This window comes from Portunus trituberculatus, chromosome 37 (genome assembly GCF_017591435.1).
Source record: "Portunus trituberculatus isolate SZX2019 chromosome 37, ASM1759143v1, whole genome shotgun sequence".
In the NCBI taxonomy this organism is placed as follows: domain Eukaryota; kingdom Metazoa; phylum Arthropoda; class Malacostraca; order Decapoda; family Portunidae; genus Portunus; species Portunus trituberculatus.
The window spans coordinates 30048728-30063727 of record NC_059291.1 but is presented as its reverse complement, the minus strand read 5'-3'; the positions used below and the strand labels follow the sequence as shown (position 1 = coordinate 30063727).

Below are 15000 nucleotides of genomic sequence, written 5' to 3'. Positions count from 1 at the left end.
ATTCGTGTGGCTGGAAATGACGTGTCTTTGATTTTGCTGTATGGAGTTGATCCCCGCGCTGCCCGACACAGACTCTTACGTCACGCACACCACCGAGCTGTGACTCGTGCTTGGGAAAATGAACGTCTTCTGGTTGAACGTGGTGCTCCTTCAACATATGACTGGACAGTTGAAGAACGTGTTGAACTAGTGAGTAAAGGTAGTGTTTCAGGTTACATACCAGCTGATCTTCACTCAATTCATAGATATCCGTTCCTGGCTGATGATCCCACAAATGTGGTATTCCGACGTGACATCGGGCGACGGCGAAGACGCAGCCATCCCAGCACTCATTCATGATCCCCGGGGCTGGGCAAAGCCCTTGTACATACAGCTGTATAGTGTAGCGCTTTGAACCTGTACTCACTGTACAAACAGGGTATTTCTCACACATTGTACACATCTCTCCGAGCCGGAGAATAATCCCTACATGTGATAGAGGCATATTGTAAGTTAAAGACAACTGCGTTTGAATGGAACTGCAGCAGTTCTTGGGAGAAACTTTGGTACCAAGTTTGTCTGAGTGTATGTCTGTATGAATGACAAAGAGAGAAAATGTATGTGCCCCATTGCAGTCAGAGTTGCTGGCTGCATTGCTGTGTTGCTGGCTGCTGGCCACTGTAAATAGCATAGTTGTATTTTGTACTATCAGGATAGTCAAAGAGTCTGCAGTGGTATGTAATTTTGCTGCTTAACATTCCACCTTGAATATGTACCATACTGAGAAACATGCATGCAAGGTTGATGTAAAGCACAGATGAGACAAGACATATATTTTGTACATTTTTGTTACTATCATGTCCATTAGTTAGAGGTACATGCTGCCCATTTCCATTATGTGTCCAGATGAGTGGCTGAAAGGCTTCAGATAAGAACAAAGGTACCCAGTCATATTTTTTTTAATAATTATTCCAAGTGCATGCCTGTGTGTGCGAGTGTGTGTATGTACGGTTGTGTCTTCTGATTTTTTTTCAATGTATCTATTTGATACAAGTAATTATCAGTTATAGACAATGTGTATTGTGAGCTAGTCTCTATTAATCTTAAATAATTCAATATTATCTGGAACTGTATCCCTAAGCAGGAATATTGATGGATGGCTCTCAGCACCCAAAGGCTGCCTTTGTGAAACTAAGGAGGGAAATTTATTTCCTGGTTTTAATCACATTATTTTATCATAGTTTATTCATCTTCATAATTTCATTTTATTTTATTAATTTATTTTTTATTTATTTATTTTTTTCCTTTTAACTGATTCTATTGGTGTGAAATTTAGATCTTAAGTAATTCTGAAACTCTCCTGTTGGGGATTTAGAATTGAGCTTACAGGAACTGCTTTGTCTGTGTTAATAAAAATAAGTGCAAATCACCAAATCAGCTTTAATCAAATTTTCAAAGTTCAGAAATAGGTGCTCTGTACTTTCTAGGCCAAGCACATAATATAAAGAAATATTACTTGAACTTTTTCATTGCTGACTGTCTGCTGGAGTCTCTTTTTGTCTTATGAATAACATCTGTACCTGTTGAACTAAGAATTCAATCAATGGCAAAGAGAAAGAATGTAAGACATGATTGTACAATTGGTACTTTTATAAAAGACCCTAAGGAATTATTCAGTTCTTTTTATAGCAAAACAGATTCAAATGATGGTCAAAGTTCCTGGAATGCTACAGAAGTCAACATTAAGAAAAAAATATTCTTTTAGGATATTGATTATGTTGACATGTATGTCATCATGCTCTGAAAATTACTTAAGAATTATAAATATGAACCATGTCATCTGTGATTGTTTAATTAGGTTATAAAACTGATGTAAAACTGTGGGCATTTGTCTACACATTGGCCAGAAAGGCATAATATTGGTGCTTTATTTTGTAGTATTTTAAGTACCCATGTCTTGACATCTAGCATGATGAGTAGAAGTACCAATTCCTTTCAGTATGAACCTCTCATCTCACTTATTTAAACTTGTGACTCTAAGGTGATGTGTGGAGCCCTGAATTTCTGTACATAATTTAATTTGCACATCACTATTGCTTGGCGCAACCAACATATCAAGAATATTGTAGTTTAGATTGTATGTTCATGTGCCATAGTTCTAATTGGTTGCTTGTGCCAAGAATTAGAATTTGAGTATGTTTTGTACAGGCATGTCGAAAAGAATGTTAGCTTAGTTAAAGATGTGAAAGATGTTCAGTAACTGTTCAGTAACTGTATTCTTGTGCCCTCCCATCTACATGCAGTTCTAACAGAGTCTTACATAGGTATGTTTTCTGAAATGGACAGTCTGGTCATCAAGTAAAACATGAGACTGGTGCATCGTGCTGTTACTTCAGCGATGGCTGCAAGTCTTTTTTATATTGATATTCTTCTTTACATTGAAATGTGTCAAAATTAAGAACAGGTTTCAAAATTAAGGACGTTTCAGTGTAATATTTATACTTTGTAGTTGAATAAACAAACAGATTGGTGATAATTTCAAAGTTAATATACTGAGTAATAATAGCTGTTTTGTAATCCTCATAAGTATTTCTCAGATTTCACTTCTCATGGAAGTGACAGTTGCTGATGACACCTAAATTTTATTTCAAACCAGAAAAAATAAGTACTCAAATGACTGCACCAAGGTTTTCTTTTTCACAGAAAAAACATTCTGTATTTAATATTTATCTATAGTGAGAAATCTAAACAAAATTTTATGAAAATTACAATAATAATTATTCTTTTATAGTAATTCATGTTAGGGTTTATTCAAATCTTTACTCCAATAGTAGCCTAAATCAAATATGATAAAATTGTGCTACTATTGAAAATATTGAAAGAAGGGTTAAGTTATCTCTTACTTATTACTCTACTTTTTTTTTCTGGCATACACCTTGCACTACATAATACAGCCCTCAGTTCACTCTAGACTAAAGAAAAACATCACACCTGCTGAAAAACTAAATGGTTTGAGTTAATCTTCCCTTATGACAGCTTGGTATGCCTTATTTTGTCTACCTTATTATGTTAAAATTCTGCCTTTGAGGTCTTCATTTTATAAAATGTTTGCTTTATTTGATTAAAAAAAAATTATTTATTTTATGACACTTAAGTAGTATTTAGTTGAAGAGTAATAGTATTGACTGTCTTACATAATTATGAGTCAATTGAAATTTTCTTCCTGCATCTTTTGTGAATTTTATAATACAGTCACTGAAAAGTTTTCAGTTAAATATTGCTATTCCAAAGCACTGGTAAGATATCTTCCCAAGGGACTTGAAGGGCAACTCTTGTACATTACTCATTTCATGTTAGTTCTTTTACTTCAAGCTTCATATTATTCACCTAATATAAATGTAATTAAGGCAGCCTTGGTGCCTGACACTTCCCATATCTGAAACCTGTGCAATTCAATACTTTAATAAGTACAGAAAAGTTGGAGGATTACAAGACAGCATTACTCATTGCAATCACTCAATGATTGTATCCAAATATTGCTATCAAAATAATGTTGCAAAAGATCTGGCAATGAAGTTTTTTTAGGCAAGTAAAGCTTATACTATTGCAGCATGCAATGCTGTTCTAAGTTCATTATTTCGCCTGTGTAAAAATAAATCTTGTGCTTGTATGTTTGGAAGGTACATGTGTCATAAGCACTATAATCTACAGAAAATGTGACATATTTCTACACTACATAATGACTGAAGAACTGGTTCAATGGCTAGTCTCGGTTTTCTTCTAGACTTTACCATACACAATCGTCCAGAATTAGAAATACTCTATTTAGATAATCTAGTATTAATCTGCAGAATGGTGTTATTTTATGATGGAAGAGATAGGTATTTGCACAGAAGCTCTGGCAGGCATTATCAATGTTTTCTGTACATAGATTAATTTTAGTATGCCACATGATCTGTTACTTCATGTTCTTAATTAAAGATTCCTAAAATTATATATATATTTTATGGCATTTTAAAACTGCAATATTGTACTTAGACATTTTAATCACTATAAGAAATGTGTATCATTGAGTATTTGTTGTTTAATACTGATAAATACATATGTGATCAGTAAAAAAAGATAAATAACCAGGTTTATCTATCCATTCTGTATGAAGTGTTTTCTAAACAAGCTTGATGCAAAAGCCACTGGTAACAAAGTACACAAAAATATAAATTCTCAAAAGATATAAAACCAATATTGAATTTAATTTAGACTTCAAATGCAGTCTCCATGCCTTCTTATACAGAAGTTTCTGCTTACATAAATAAAATGAGACCAAAGAAATTGTGTTTATTGAAACAGTGGTGTTCTCAGGAAAAGTTATTCCTTTGAGGGTTTACATAACAAACTTATCAACTTTTCACTGGATGGAGGCATCTCTGCAGTTATTTGGTGTTTTGTGCCATTTCATGTGCTTTCGTAAGTTTACCAATATGTATCATCACATCCTTCTACCAATGATCTTTGTTCATGCTTTATGATGTCTCCAAATAAGATAATTACACTGAATAATGTACTTGCCTGAAGGAAGGCAAACCTAATTGTAAAGGAAATCATTTAGCAAAAAAGTACAGAAAAAGTTTCCTATTTTCTGTATGCAACAAGGCCAAATCAAATGGTCTAAAATCTAAATATTGCTCCAGGCACTGTTCTTTCACAAAGGTCAGGAGCTTAGTACTTTCACACAACTAAAACTACCACAGATAAGCAAATGAAATATTGGGTATTTTAAAATCCATACATTATAACCTTATAATCTCAGGAGACTCATCTTGATCTGAGAAAAGTTACCACATGCTCTGTATATTCAGAACTACAAAAATCACCAAGGCTTCCCATGTCATACCCTGCATAGTTTTAAAGAAAATTGGATAAGTGTAGATATGGAGACAGGGCCACATGAGCGTAAGGCCCAGGCCCTGTAAAACTACAACTATGTAAATACAACTACGTATGTAAATACAACTAGGTAAATACACACACAGACACATACACACACACACACGCTATAGTTGGCGTATCTTGCTAACCAGTATAAATGTTGGTTCACAAAGAACTGGTATAGAGTTGAGGTCAGAAAAGAATCACCATTAGTGTGACACCAAATAAACCAGTAAGCTTTACTGCCCATCAAATGAGAGAATCAGGTACTGCACCCTAACACCTTAGAGAAGCATTTTTCTTATATCATGGTTTGGTGGTATGCCTTTAATGAAACTACCAGTAGGATTGTGATTTGTCTTATCTAGCAACATAACAATGAATGCAGCCCATTATAATGAAGTTCTCAAGGGAGATCTTATAATTTCACCTTCAACAATGAGATCTTCCAGCATGACAAAGCACCAAGCCATAAGGACCATAACATGTGTCCTCTTGTGGCCAGGAAACTCATCACACCTCAACCATGCTGAACACTTGGAGAGAGTTGAAATGACTACAAAATCAAGATGCCTCATCAGTGCCACACTTCATCTATGTCATCAAGAAGGTATTGATCCAAGGAACAGTGACAAAATACTACATGAACCTCACTGGTGCACTGCCTGACTAGATAACAAGTCATGAAGCTCTTGGAGGAAATACAAAATATTAACAAAATGCTAAACAAAAGTAAAGCATCTCTTAATCTAGCCTTCTCTTTACTTTTTTTTATGGTTCCATATCACCAGTACTCTGTCTTTTCTATGGCTGCTATATCATACATCACTAAAAGAACTACTGTAGCTAGATTGGCAGGAGTGAGAAGAGTGAAAAAGCACCTTATCATATGTAGCAGGACCACATCACATGGGTACAGTTATATAAGCTGGCATGTTATGCCACCACAGAGTCTCTTGAATGCATGAGGAATCTCTATGAATGTTGTGGTAGCATTGGGAGGAGCAATGACAATAGTAGCAACGGCAGCAGCAATGTTGCATCAGATCCAGTCATAATTCCATATCCGTATATAAATTTATATTTTTCCTATCTATAAGTATAGTATTTCAGGTACAACACTGACCATCTTATAACAATATTATTATGCTGTACTTAGTATAGCATAGTAATAGAATATGCATGGCATACATGTATGGACATGCTTGGCCAACTTTTGAGACACAATGGGGAAGGAGTACAAGAAAAGGAAGATGCAGGGAGCTAGTTGAGACTATGTAGAAAGCAAGAAGAGAGAAACACTTGTGAATCAAAATGATTCACTTCACTGGATCAGACTTAATAGATATAAATCTCTGAAGAACTCCACAGATAAGCCAGTGAATGAATGCTAATTATTAAGAAATTTGTTTGTCGCTTGTATTTCAAATTTTAGAGGAAATCTAAAAAAATTTATGACCTATTTTCTTGTATTTGTGGTTTGATCAAGTCATCTATTTTTTTTGTATTTGTGGTTTGATTAAGTCATCGGGCTTGTTGAGTCAAATGAGCACTCTAAGGATCATGATAAACTGACACAAAAATTCAGCAGCTTGGTGTAATTGATGCATGTAGGCTTACAGACCAGTGTTTTGTTAATAAATAAATTAGTATAACACCCACGTAATTGTTTCAGGAGCATGCCCATGGGAAAAGAGAAATGTCAGTGGATATTTCCTAATGTAGTGATTTGCAGTGTGTGAATAAGATCTTTCTTCCTGAAAGTGTTCTTTTTACTTGTTGTTGAGGCTAATACAGCTCAAGTTTAAGTGTGTTTGCAGCAGGAATTTGGTCTCTGGTTGCTCAATCAATTACCGCATTCCCCTTGACGCCAACACAAAATGGAATCCATTGTTAAGCAATGGTCCAGCCTCTGGTCTGCTGATGGTAGAGAAATCCTTGGATGTCACATACTAGAAATACGTAAGCTGGAGGTAACAGATTTCCGATGAGTGTTAATCTTGAAAGAGAGTCACTGTGCCACATGCATTAAGTGCACCAGAAGTAATGCATGGTACCTTTATAAGCACCTATAAGGAGGGAATATATTGCAATTTCTATCAAGTTTAAAGATTGGATGTGGCTATAATAACTAAGGTATAATATGATATACAGATATTTCTTGATTTATGCGGGTTTAGATTGTGCAATTATGAAATACCACTAGATAAAACATTTAGTAGATTTTTTAAATTACACAGATTGTTTAGAACAACACGATTTCAAGAGCTGTGCGGATGGTTAAGTTTCATGATGCGACCACCAGGTGTCACCAGGTGTTCACCCAGCCAACTCGCTGTCCCTCTCTGCAGTGCCCAAAAAGCTTGGCTTTAAATGGGCTCCCTACAATTAATTACAAATGGCTGTTCAAGTATCAAAACGTTCAACTACCGATACCTATAAATCAGGTAATTCGCTCTAACCCTAGCAAAACCTTAAGTTTAGAAAAATTTCAATGTATTTTCTAAATTTTGATATATACTTAATTAAAGTGAAGGCTAGTGATGGATAACGTGCTTGGTACAATAACTCTCGTTATTGTACCATGGATAACGTGGAAGAGGAGGGGATAAGGGTGGGGAGGAGGATGGAGGTTATTCGTCAGAAGACAGGTCACCATCCATATAAAACGCCTGGTAACTCAGTATGTTTCTTGTGAACCCTCTATTGGAAGGGTGTGGCTCACTAACACTTGCACTCTCACTAGATTCCATATTTTAACCACTAATAAGCCTCTAGTATAATTTTAAGTTTTCTAAATGAAAAGCTACAGATAGAACGCAGAAGAACGTTGTTCTTCTCTCAACTGCAATGCAGCAGAGGGAGTCTAGGGACGTGCACCGGTACCCAGTATACCACAATAAACGTATTTTACTTTTGGTAATACCGGTATTACTGGTATCAAAACAGAACAACCAAGTGTGCAGCAATGAAAAGTTTGACTTTTAAGATGACTGAGTATTGAGTCTTCACTGTACATCTATATGGGATAACAAAAATGTTTCAAGATATTTCACTGTTACCCGCACAATGTTAGTGTTGACATCTTTCTCCGTGCCTTACCAAACATAACGTATATATCCCACAACCAAACCCATATCCTTCAACTTCAGGTGGATTCACACATGTTAATATGAGTTTTTTTTTTTTTTTTTTTTGCCTATAGTGCCTGTAGGTTCACTTGAAGAGTATGGGAAGCATTGTTCAGTTTCCAACCATTTGCAATGCAGGCAATTTCATTCATAAAGGTATGCACATTAGGGCCCATACCACCACTCAAGCACATCTTTGGTGTAAGGCAATCATACTTCCACCTACAGTCTTTGAGAAAAGTTACAGCATCAATAGTTTTTGGTTACACATTTCATGTCAGATCTACAAAAAATATACAAATTCTAACTATACTTTATTGCATTTCCTTTTTATCTTGAGCACCTACCTCTCTGAGACATTTTGGCACTCTATCAGCTAAATTTTGAAGTGTTTCAGGCTTGAACTCTGCCCAACAATAGTGAAGCTCTTTTTTTCCAGCTTGGAGAGTGTGGAGGTGTCACAGTCTCATAATATGGCCTTAATTACAGCCCATAAATTCTCTTTTATGGTGTTGATTTCACAATTATCTAGTCATTCTTTGACAATTTTAGCAGTATGAGCTGGTGCTCCATGCTGTTGGAAAATCTCACCTTTGGTTTTCTCAAATGATGACTCAAGATTATCATTTAAAAGTTCCAAATACATTTCTTTAGTGATAGTAGTATTTTTAGGGAACACAAGATAGCTAAGACCACTGAAAGTAAAACATCCCCAAACCATTAAACACTGAGAGTGTTTGGTGGTTTTTGGAGTGTAGCGGGGATCACTGGGATAAGAGCCTGGGTGCCTGTACACTCTATTAGATGTTGTACCACTCAAACAGAAAACAATGTCATCAGACCACAGTCACCACACTACTGTATGCCACTTATCTAAGGTCCAATCCTGATTTATTTATTTATTTTTTTTTTTTTTTAAACTGGATCCTTTTCTTTCTCTGTGAGTCATTTATAAGTGGCTTTTTCTTTGCCCCGTAACTGCAGTACCCAAGATCATGATGCAAAGTATCATGGACAGTATGAAGAGAGACACCAGCTAACAAGTCAGGATTCCATTCCTTAATCTGACATCCTGTAAGGCTAGAATTGACTTCCAGCTGCCTCCTAAGAAGTATTCTTGTCCTCTGAGGTACCTCATGTGGCCTACCAGGTACCTTTTGTGGGAGTGGTAAATTTTTGCTCCCCACCAGCTTTGAATTTTTGTATGAGCTCCTGCACAGTATGGAGTTTAAGGCCTTTTTGAATGCAGATTTCTTTCTTGCTAATACCTACTTTATGGAGATCAATGATAGCTTGAATAGTTTTATCATCAGGGCATTTTCCACCCATGTCTATTAAGCTGTGATGCATAAGAAAACAAGTGCAATATTAGTGCAGAAAGCAGGAAAAAGAAAACAAGACATTCACTCCCTTTAACAACTGAGAGTGGCCTGAGTAGTGTCTCTCGGCAGCGTGAGGGCGTAAAGGGGTGTACCTTGCTGCCAGACATACGATATCTCTCTCACCCGTCTTGGCTTTGTTGCAAGAAAAGAAATCCAGTTAACTTATAAAGTCACTGTGCCGCTCCCTAGACATGGTGACGTTTCGCATAGACAGTAGAACCTGGGTATCATGGTGACATGTAGATAACTTTAAACCACTCGACAAATGACATAGTTTCAAGAAGGCACATGGTGGGATTCGAATCTATGCATGAACGTTTGCCCAATCCCATGCTCATATCCACTACACCACCATGGCAATGCTACCCACTAGAGGTATCAGGCAGATAAATATTGCTGCCTAGCAGGTAGAGCTGCTACCAGCAAAACAAGACCAACACGTTGGTCTTGTCCAGGTGCTAGCGGCTTTGTTTATATTGTGACGTCATGAAAAAGGGTTTGAACATGTGGTGTCCAGATGCAGATAAGAAATGGAGGTAAAACACCTAGTCATCTTTTTCATATTACATAAATGATTTAGAATATGCAATGTCAAGATGCTTTACTGGTACGGTAAATCTCCAAATCTCGAATTACGAGATTCCGCGAAATGTTTGTCTGGGCCGCCATGTTGTCATCACAGTTGATCACAGCACAGGAGCGCTTCACCTCCAGGACAGCTAGTGATGCATGATAAACATCATCAGGAAGATCATCATATACCATCTTGATGTCAGTTAATCCCATTACTATAACAATGATCATTCTTCATTTACTGCAGCTGAGAGGTGCACAAAAGCATTTCTTAAAGGATACATGCTGCAGGAACCAAAGGGTGCGTGCCAATTATCGCTTTCTCAGACAGCCCTGAGTTCACGAACATATTAATGAATTTTACATTGATTCCTATGGGGAAAATGGTTTTGGTTCACATGTGTGTTGTATTTACCTAGTTGTAGTTTTACAGGGCCTGGGCTTTATGCTCGTGTGGCCCCGTCTCCATATCTACACTTATCCAATCCTACTTTAAAAGTATGCACACTTGTTGCAGACACTACTTCTTCATTTAAACTGTTCCACGTCTCAATACATCTCTGTGGGAAACTATATTTTTTAATATCTCTCAGACATCTTCCTTTTCTCAGCTTTTTACTATGCGATCTTGTGCTTCGGATGTCATATTCTTCTCTCAGGATCAGTTCTCATTATCCACTTGGTCCATTCCGTTGATCAATTTATAAACTTGTATCAGGTCTCCTCTCTCCATTCTTTGTTCCAGGGTTGGTAGATCCATAGCCTTTAGTCTCTCCTCATATGTCATCCCTTCAAATTCTGGAACCATTCTTGTAGCCATTTTTGTAGCCTCTCCAATTTCCTTATGTGTTTCTTTTTATGAGGGTCCACACTACTCCTGCATATTCCAATCTGGGTCTTATTATAGTACTTATCAATTTCTTCATCATTTCTTTGTCCATGTAGTGAAATGCTACTCCAATATTCCTTAGCAAATTATATGTTTCTCTAAAAATTCTATCAATATGGCTTACTGGTTGATTGTTTTCTTCCATCGTCACTCCTAAGTCCTTTTCCTTTTTAACTTTCTCCAGTTCTACTCCATCTCCCATCTTATAAATTCCCACAGGTCGTCTTTCACTCTTTCCCATTTCCATGACATGGCTTTTGTTCACATTGAATTCCATTTCCCACTTTTTACTCCATTCCCAGATCTTATTTAGGTCTTCTTGCAGCATTTCACAATCCTCTTTTTGCTTTACATATATATATATATATATATATATATATATATATATATATATATATATATATATATATATATATATATATATATATATATATATATATCAATGTGCTTCCTTTTAAGCCACCCTTCTCCTCTAACTTCCATAGTAATCTTGCATATGGCACAATGTCAAACGCCTTTTTAAAATCCAAGTAAATACAGTCAACCCATCCCTCTCTCTCTTGCACTCTATCAACTATTTTAGAATAGAAACTCAATAAATTAGTTACACAAGACATCTTCCTTTTCTCAGCTTTTTACTATGCGATCTTGTGCTTCAGATGTCATATTCTTCTCTCAGGATCAGTTTCTCATTATCCACTTGGTCTATTCCGTTGATCAATTTATAAACTTGTATCAGGTCTCCTCTCTCCCTTCTTTGTTCCAGGGTTGGTAGATCCATAGCCTTTAGTCTCTCCTCATATGTCATCCCTTCAAATTCTGAAATCATTCTTTTAGCCATTTTTTTGTAGTCTCCAATTTCCTTGTGTGTCTCTTTTTATGAGGGGTCCACACTATAATCCTGCATATTCCAATCCAGGGTTGGTGATTTTTTTGATTTTTTTTAAATCAAAAAAATAGAAAAATCATTGATTTTTTATTTTTTTATTTATTTGATTTTTTGATTTTTTTATTAAAAAAAAAAAAAAAAAAAAAATATATATATATATATATATATATATATATATATATATATATATATATATATATATATATATATATATCCTACTGAGTGATTTGAAAATCTCCATAGGTTACTTTAAGTTTGAGTTTAGGGCGTGTAAGTGTGAGCACAGTCAAGGATCCTGATACATACGTGTTCAATACTTGTTTGTAGTTGGTACAGGACCAGGTTTAGGACAGACAGAGTTGCCTGAAGTTATTTTCATGACAGCATTTTATATTATTACCACACAGAAGAATATCTACTTTTATTCTGTTACTGTTTGGTTGCTAACCTTGGTTATTATTATGATACATTGAATCCCAAGTTAGTAAAGACTAAAGGAGGCTGATTTTTACCTAGTAAAAAACATATGGCAAGTTGGCAACATTAGAGCAAGAGAACTCACTAAGCTCAGTACAGTACATGTATTTTCCACCAGTTGGTCAGTCACAGTCAGTGCCTCTGCAGGTTGCTTTTCTGAGATTACCAGCTCAGTGGCATCTACAGTATATGCTTGTTCAAGTCCTGTTGCTTTCCTTGCTTTACCAGAGACATACAAAGTGAGATTCAAAAGGTTAATGTTGTCACCTGCAAAGGTGTTATTTTTAATTTAATTAATTTATTTATTTACTGGTATATACCATGAAGGGAATAAATGAATAATTGCACATGAATAGGTTGTTTTACTTTACCATCCTTGGAGCACATCATTTAACTTATGGAATACTTTTTAGTAAAAATCAAAAAATAAAAAAAATCATGATTTTTTTAGTAAAAAAATCAATGATTTAATCATTTGATTAAATCAATTTGATTTAATCATTGCCAACCCTGTTCCAATCTGGGTCTTATTATAGTACTTATCAATTTCATCATTTCCTTGTCCATGTAGTGAAATGCTATTCCAATATTCCTTAGCAAATTATATGTTTCTCTAAAAATTCTATCAATATGGCTTACTGGTTGATTGTTTTCTTCCATCGTCACTCCTAAGTCCTTTTCCTTTTTAACTTTCTCCAGTTATACTCCATCTCCCATCTTATAGATTCCCACAGGTCGTCTTTCACTCTTTCCCATTTCCATGACATGGCTTTTGTTCACATTGAATTCCATTTTCCACTTTTTACTCCATTCCCAGATCTTATTTAGGTCTTCTTGCAGTATTTCACAATCCTCCTTTTGCTATATATATATATATATATATATATATATATATATATATATATATATATATATATATATATATATATATATATATATATACAGGCAACCCCCGATTAGCGAACATTTACACGACAAAATTTCACTACAACGAACATTTCCTTTTACTACCATCTGCTCGTATAACGAATACCAAACTCGCTTTACTGAAATTTTATCCAGGTAATTTTTTCCAAATTTGAAAGGCCCGACATATCACACAAGCCGACAGGCTTCTGAATACACCAACGTTGCTAAGAAGACCAGGAAGTCTCTTATTCTCTAAGTGAAGCATGATATTATTCACAGACACAAGAGACAAGAAAACTAATAGCATTGCTTGCCACCATGGCTTGACTCCATCTACTGTCTCTACTATTTTCAAGTCAGCAGACTCTGTTCAGAAGGCTGGTGAGATCATATCTTCCTTGCAAGCTAAAAGAACCACCCGAACTCGTGACTCTGCAATGGATAAAATGGAAAGTCTTGTGGAAATATAGTACATAAGTTTTGTATGCAGTACAATGATGTGCCCTTTGTTTACATTCCACGGGTTGCCGGCTAGTGTCTTTCCCGCTCCACTCTCCCTCCCTTCATAAATTTAAGATCATCAGTTAATAAAGATAAAGTTACTTACATACATACATTGCTGTACATTATAATGACTTAGTCTTAAATTAAACTGCTTAATTGTTTAACTTCATAATATTTACTTTCATTAAACCTTTTACTGTACTATGATGCACTCTCGCTTTGTTTACTCTCAATGGAAGTTCAAGTCAGGTGGTCAAACTTGTTATAATTGGTTCGCTTAACAAAAATTCACGCAACAAAAGTTTTTTTTAGGAACGCAACCGGTTTGTTAAGCAGGGGCTGCCTGTATATATATATATATATATATATATATATATATATATATATATATATATATATATATATATATATATATATATATATATACATACAGTCACCTCCCCGTTAACACAAAGGCTATGTTCCTGGAGACGTCATGTTAACAGAAATCGTGGTAACAGAACATAATTTCTCCATAAGAAATAATGGTAATAGTTGGGGTTAGGTTCCTGGACCTCGGAAAGTCTGTCTATTTTCTCATTTTTTTTACTAAAATTCTTAAACAAACACACTAGTAATACATTTGAAGGGTGGCATAGAGCACGAGTTTAACAAAACTTTGCAAAAAATGGTCTGAGTTTACGCTGTGAGGGCTAGCTTCACACTGAGGACAACAGGCAGAGAGTGGGAGCGCGGGAGTCAGTCAGAGCACCTCTCCCGTGCTCTGGCAGTAGGATATTCAACCAGAGTAGGTGGGAAAATCAAACTCGCGTAACATCGAACATTTTGTGTTAACAGACTACATATTAGTAAATTTTAAGTCGTGTAAGATCGAAATCGGGGTAACAGAACACGTGTTAAAAGGGAAGTGCCTGTATATATATCTATTTATTCTGTTGAAGTCTACAGCAGTAATTGCATTGTTTACTTTGTGCGATGCTTTTTCAATGCTTCTTACTAGTGAATGGATATTCTCGTTACGATATCGTAAGAGATTTCCAAGGTCCATATTCTCTTTTCTTAATCAGCTGGTGTGTTTGTTGTTTGTTTTGCTGGAGGTACCTTTCAATCTTCTCAGTTCTTAGTCTTGTAGGTGGGCTGTGATGCGCTTGGATAAGATGGTGATGGTCGTGAAGGATATTCAGGACATCTGGGACAACTTGGAACCCTCTATGCTGCAGAGACTTGCTGAATCCATTTATCAATGAGTAGAGAGCTGTCTAAAGAGGAAAGGATTCCTCAAAAAGTATTAGAGGCTGCTTTTTTTTTTGGTGTGTGTGTGTGTGTTTCAATGTTTGATCT

The 15000-nt window shown here is 35.7% G+C and overlaps 1 protein-coding gene and 1 long non-coding RNA gene across 8 annotated transcripts in view; one reads left to right on the top strand and one right to left on the bottom strand.

Annotated features, from left to right (window-relative positions):
* LOC123514317 (teneurin-m-like) overlaps positions 1–4308 on the top strand; it is a 581802-nt gene extending 577494 nt beyond the window's left edge. For all 6 annotated transcript variants that reach the window (XM_045272144.1, XM_045272141.1, XM_045272145.1 and 3 more), the window contains one exon: positions 1–4308. This exon is cut by the window's left edge and continues 551 nt beyond it. In XM_045272144.1, the coding sequence (XP_045128079.1) occupies positions 1–339 (339 nt within the window). In that variant the 3' untranslated portion in view covers positions 340–4308.
* Positions 1–15000, bottom strand: part of LOC123514319 — a 36434-nt gene that overhangs the window by 8981 nt on the left and 12453 nt on the right. The gene's annotated exons all lie outside the window — the stretch shown is intronic.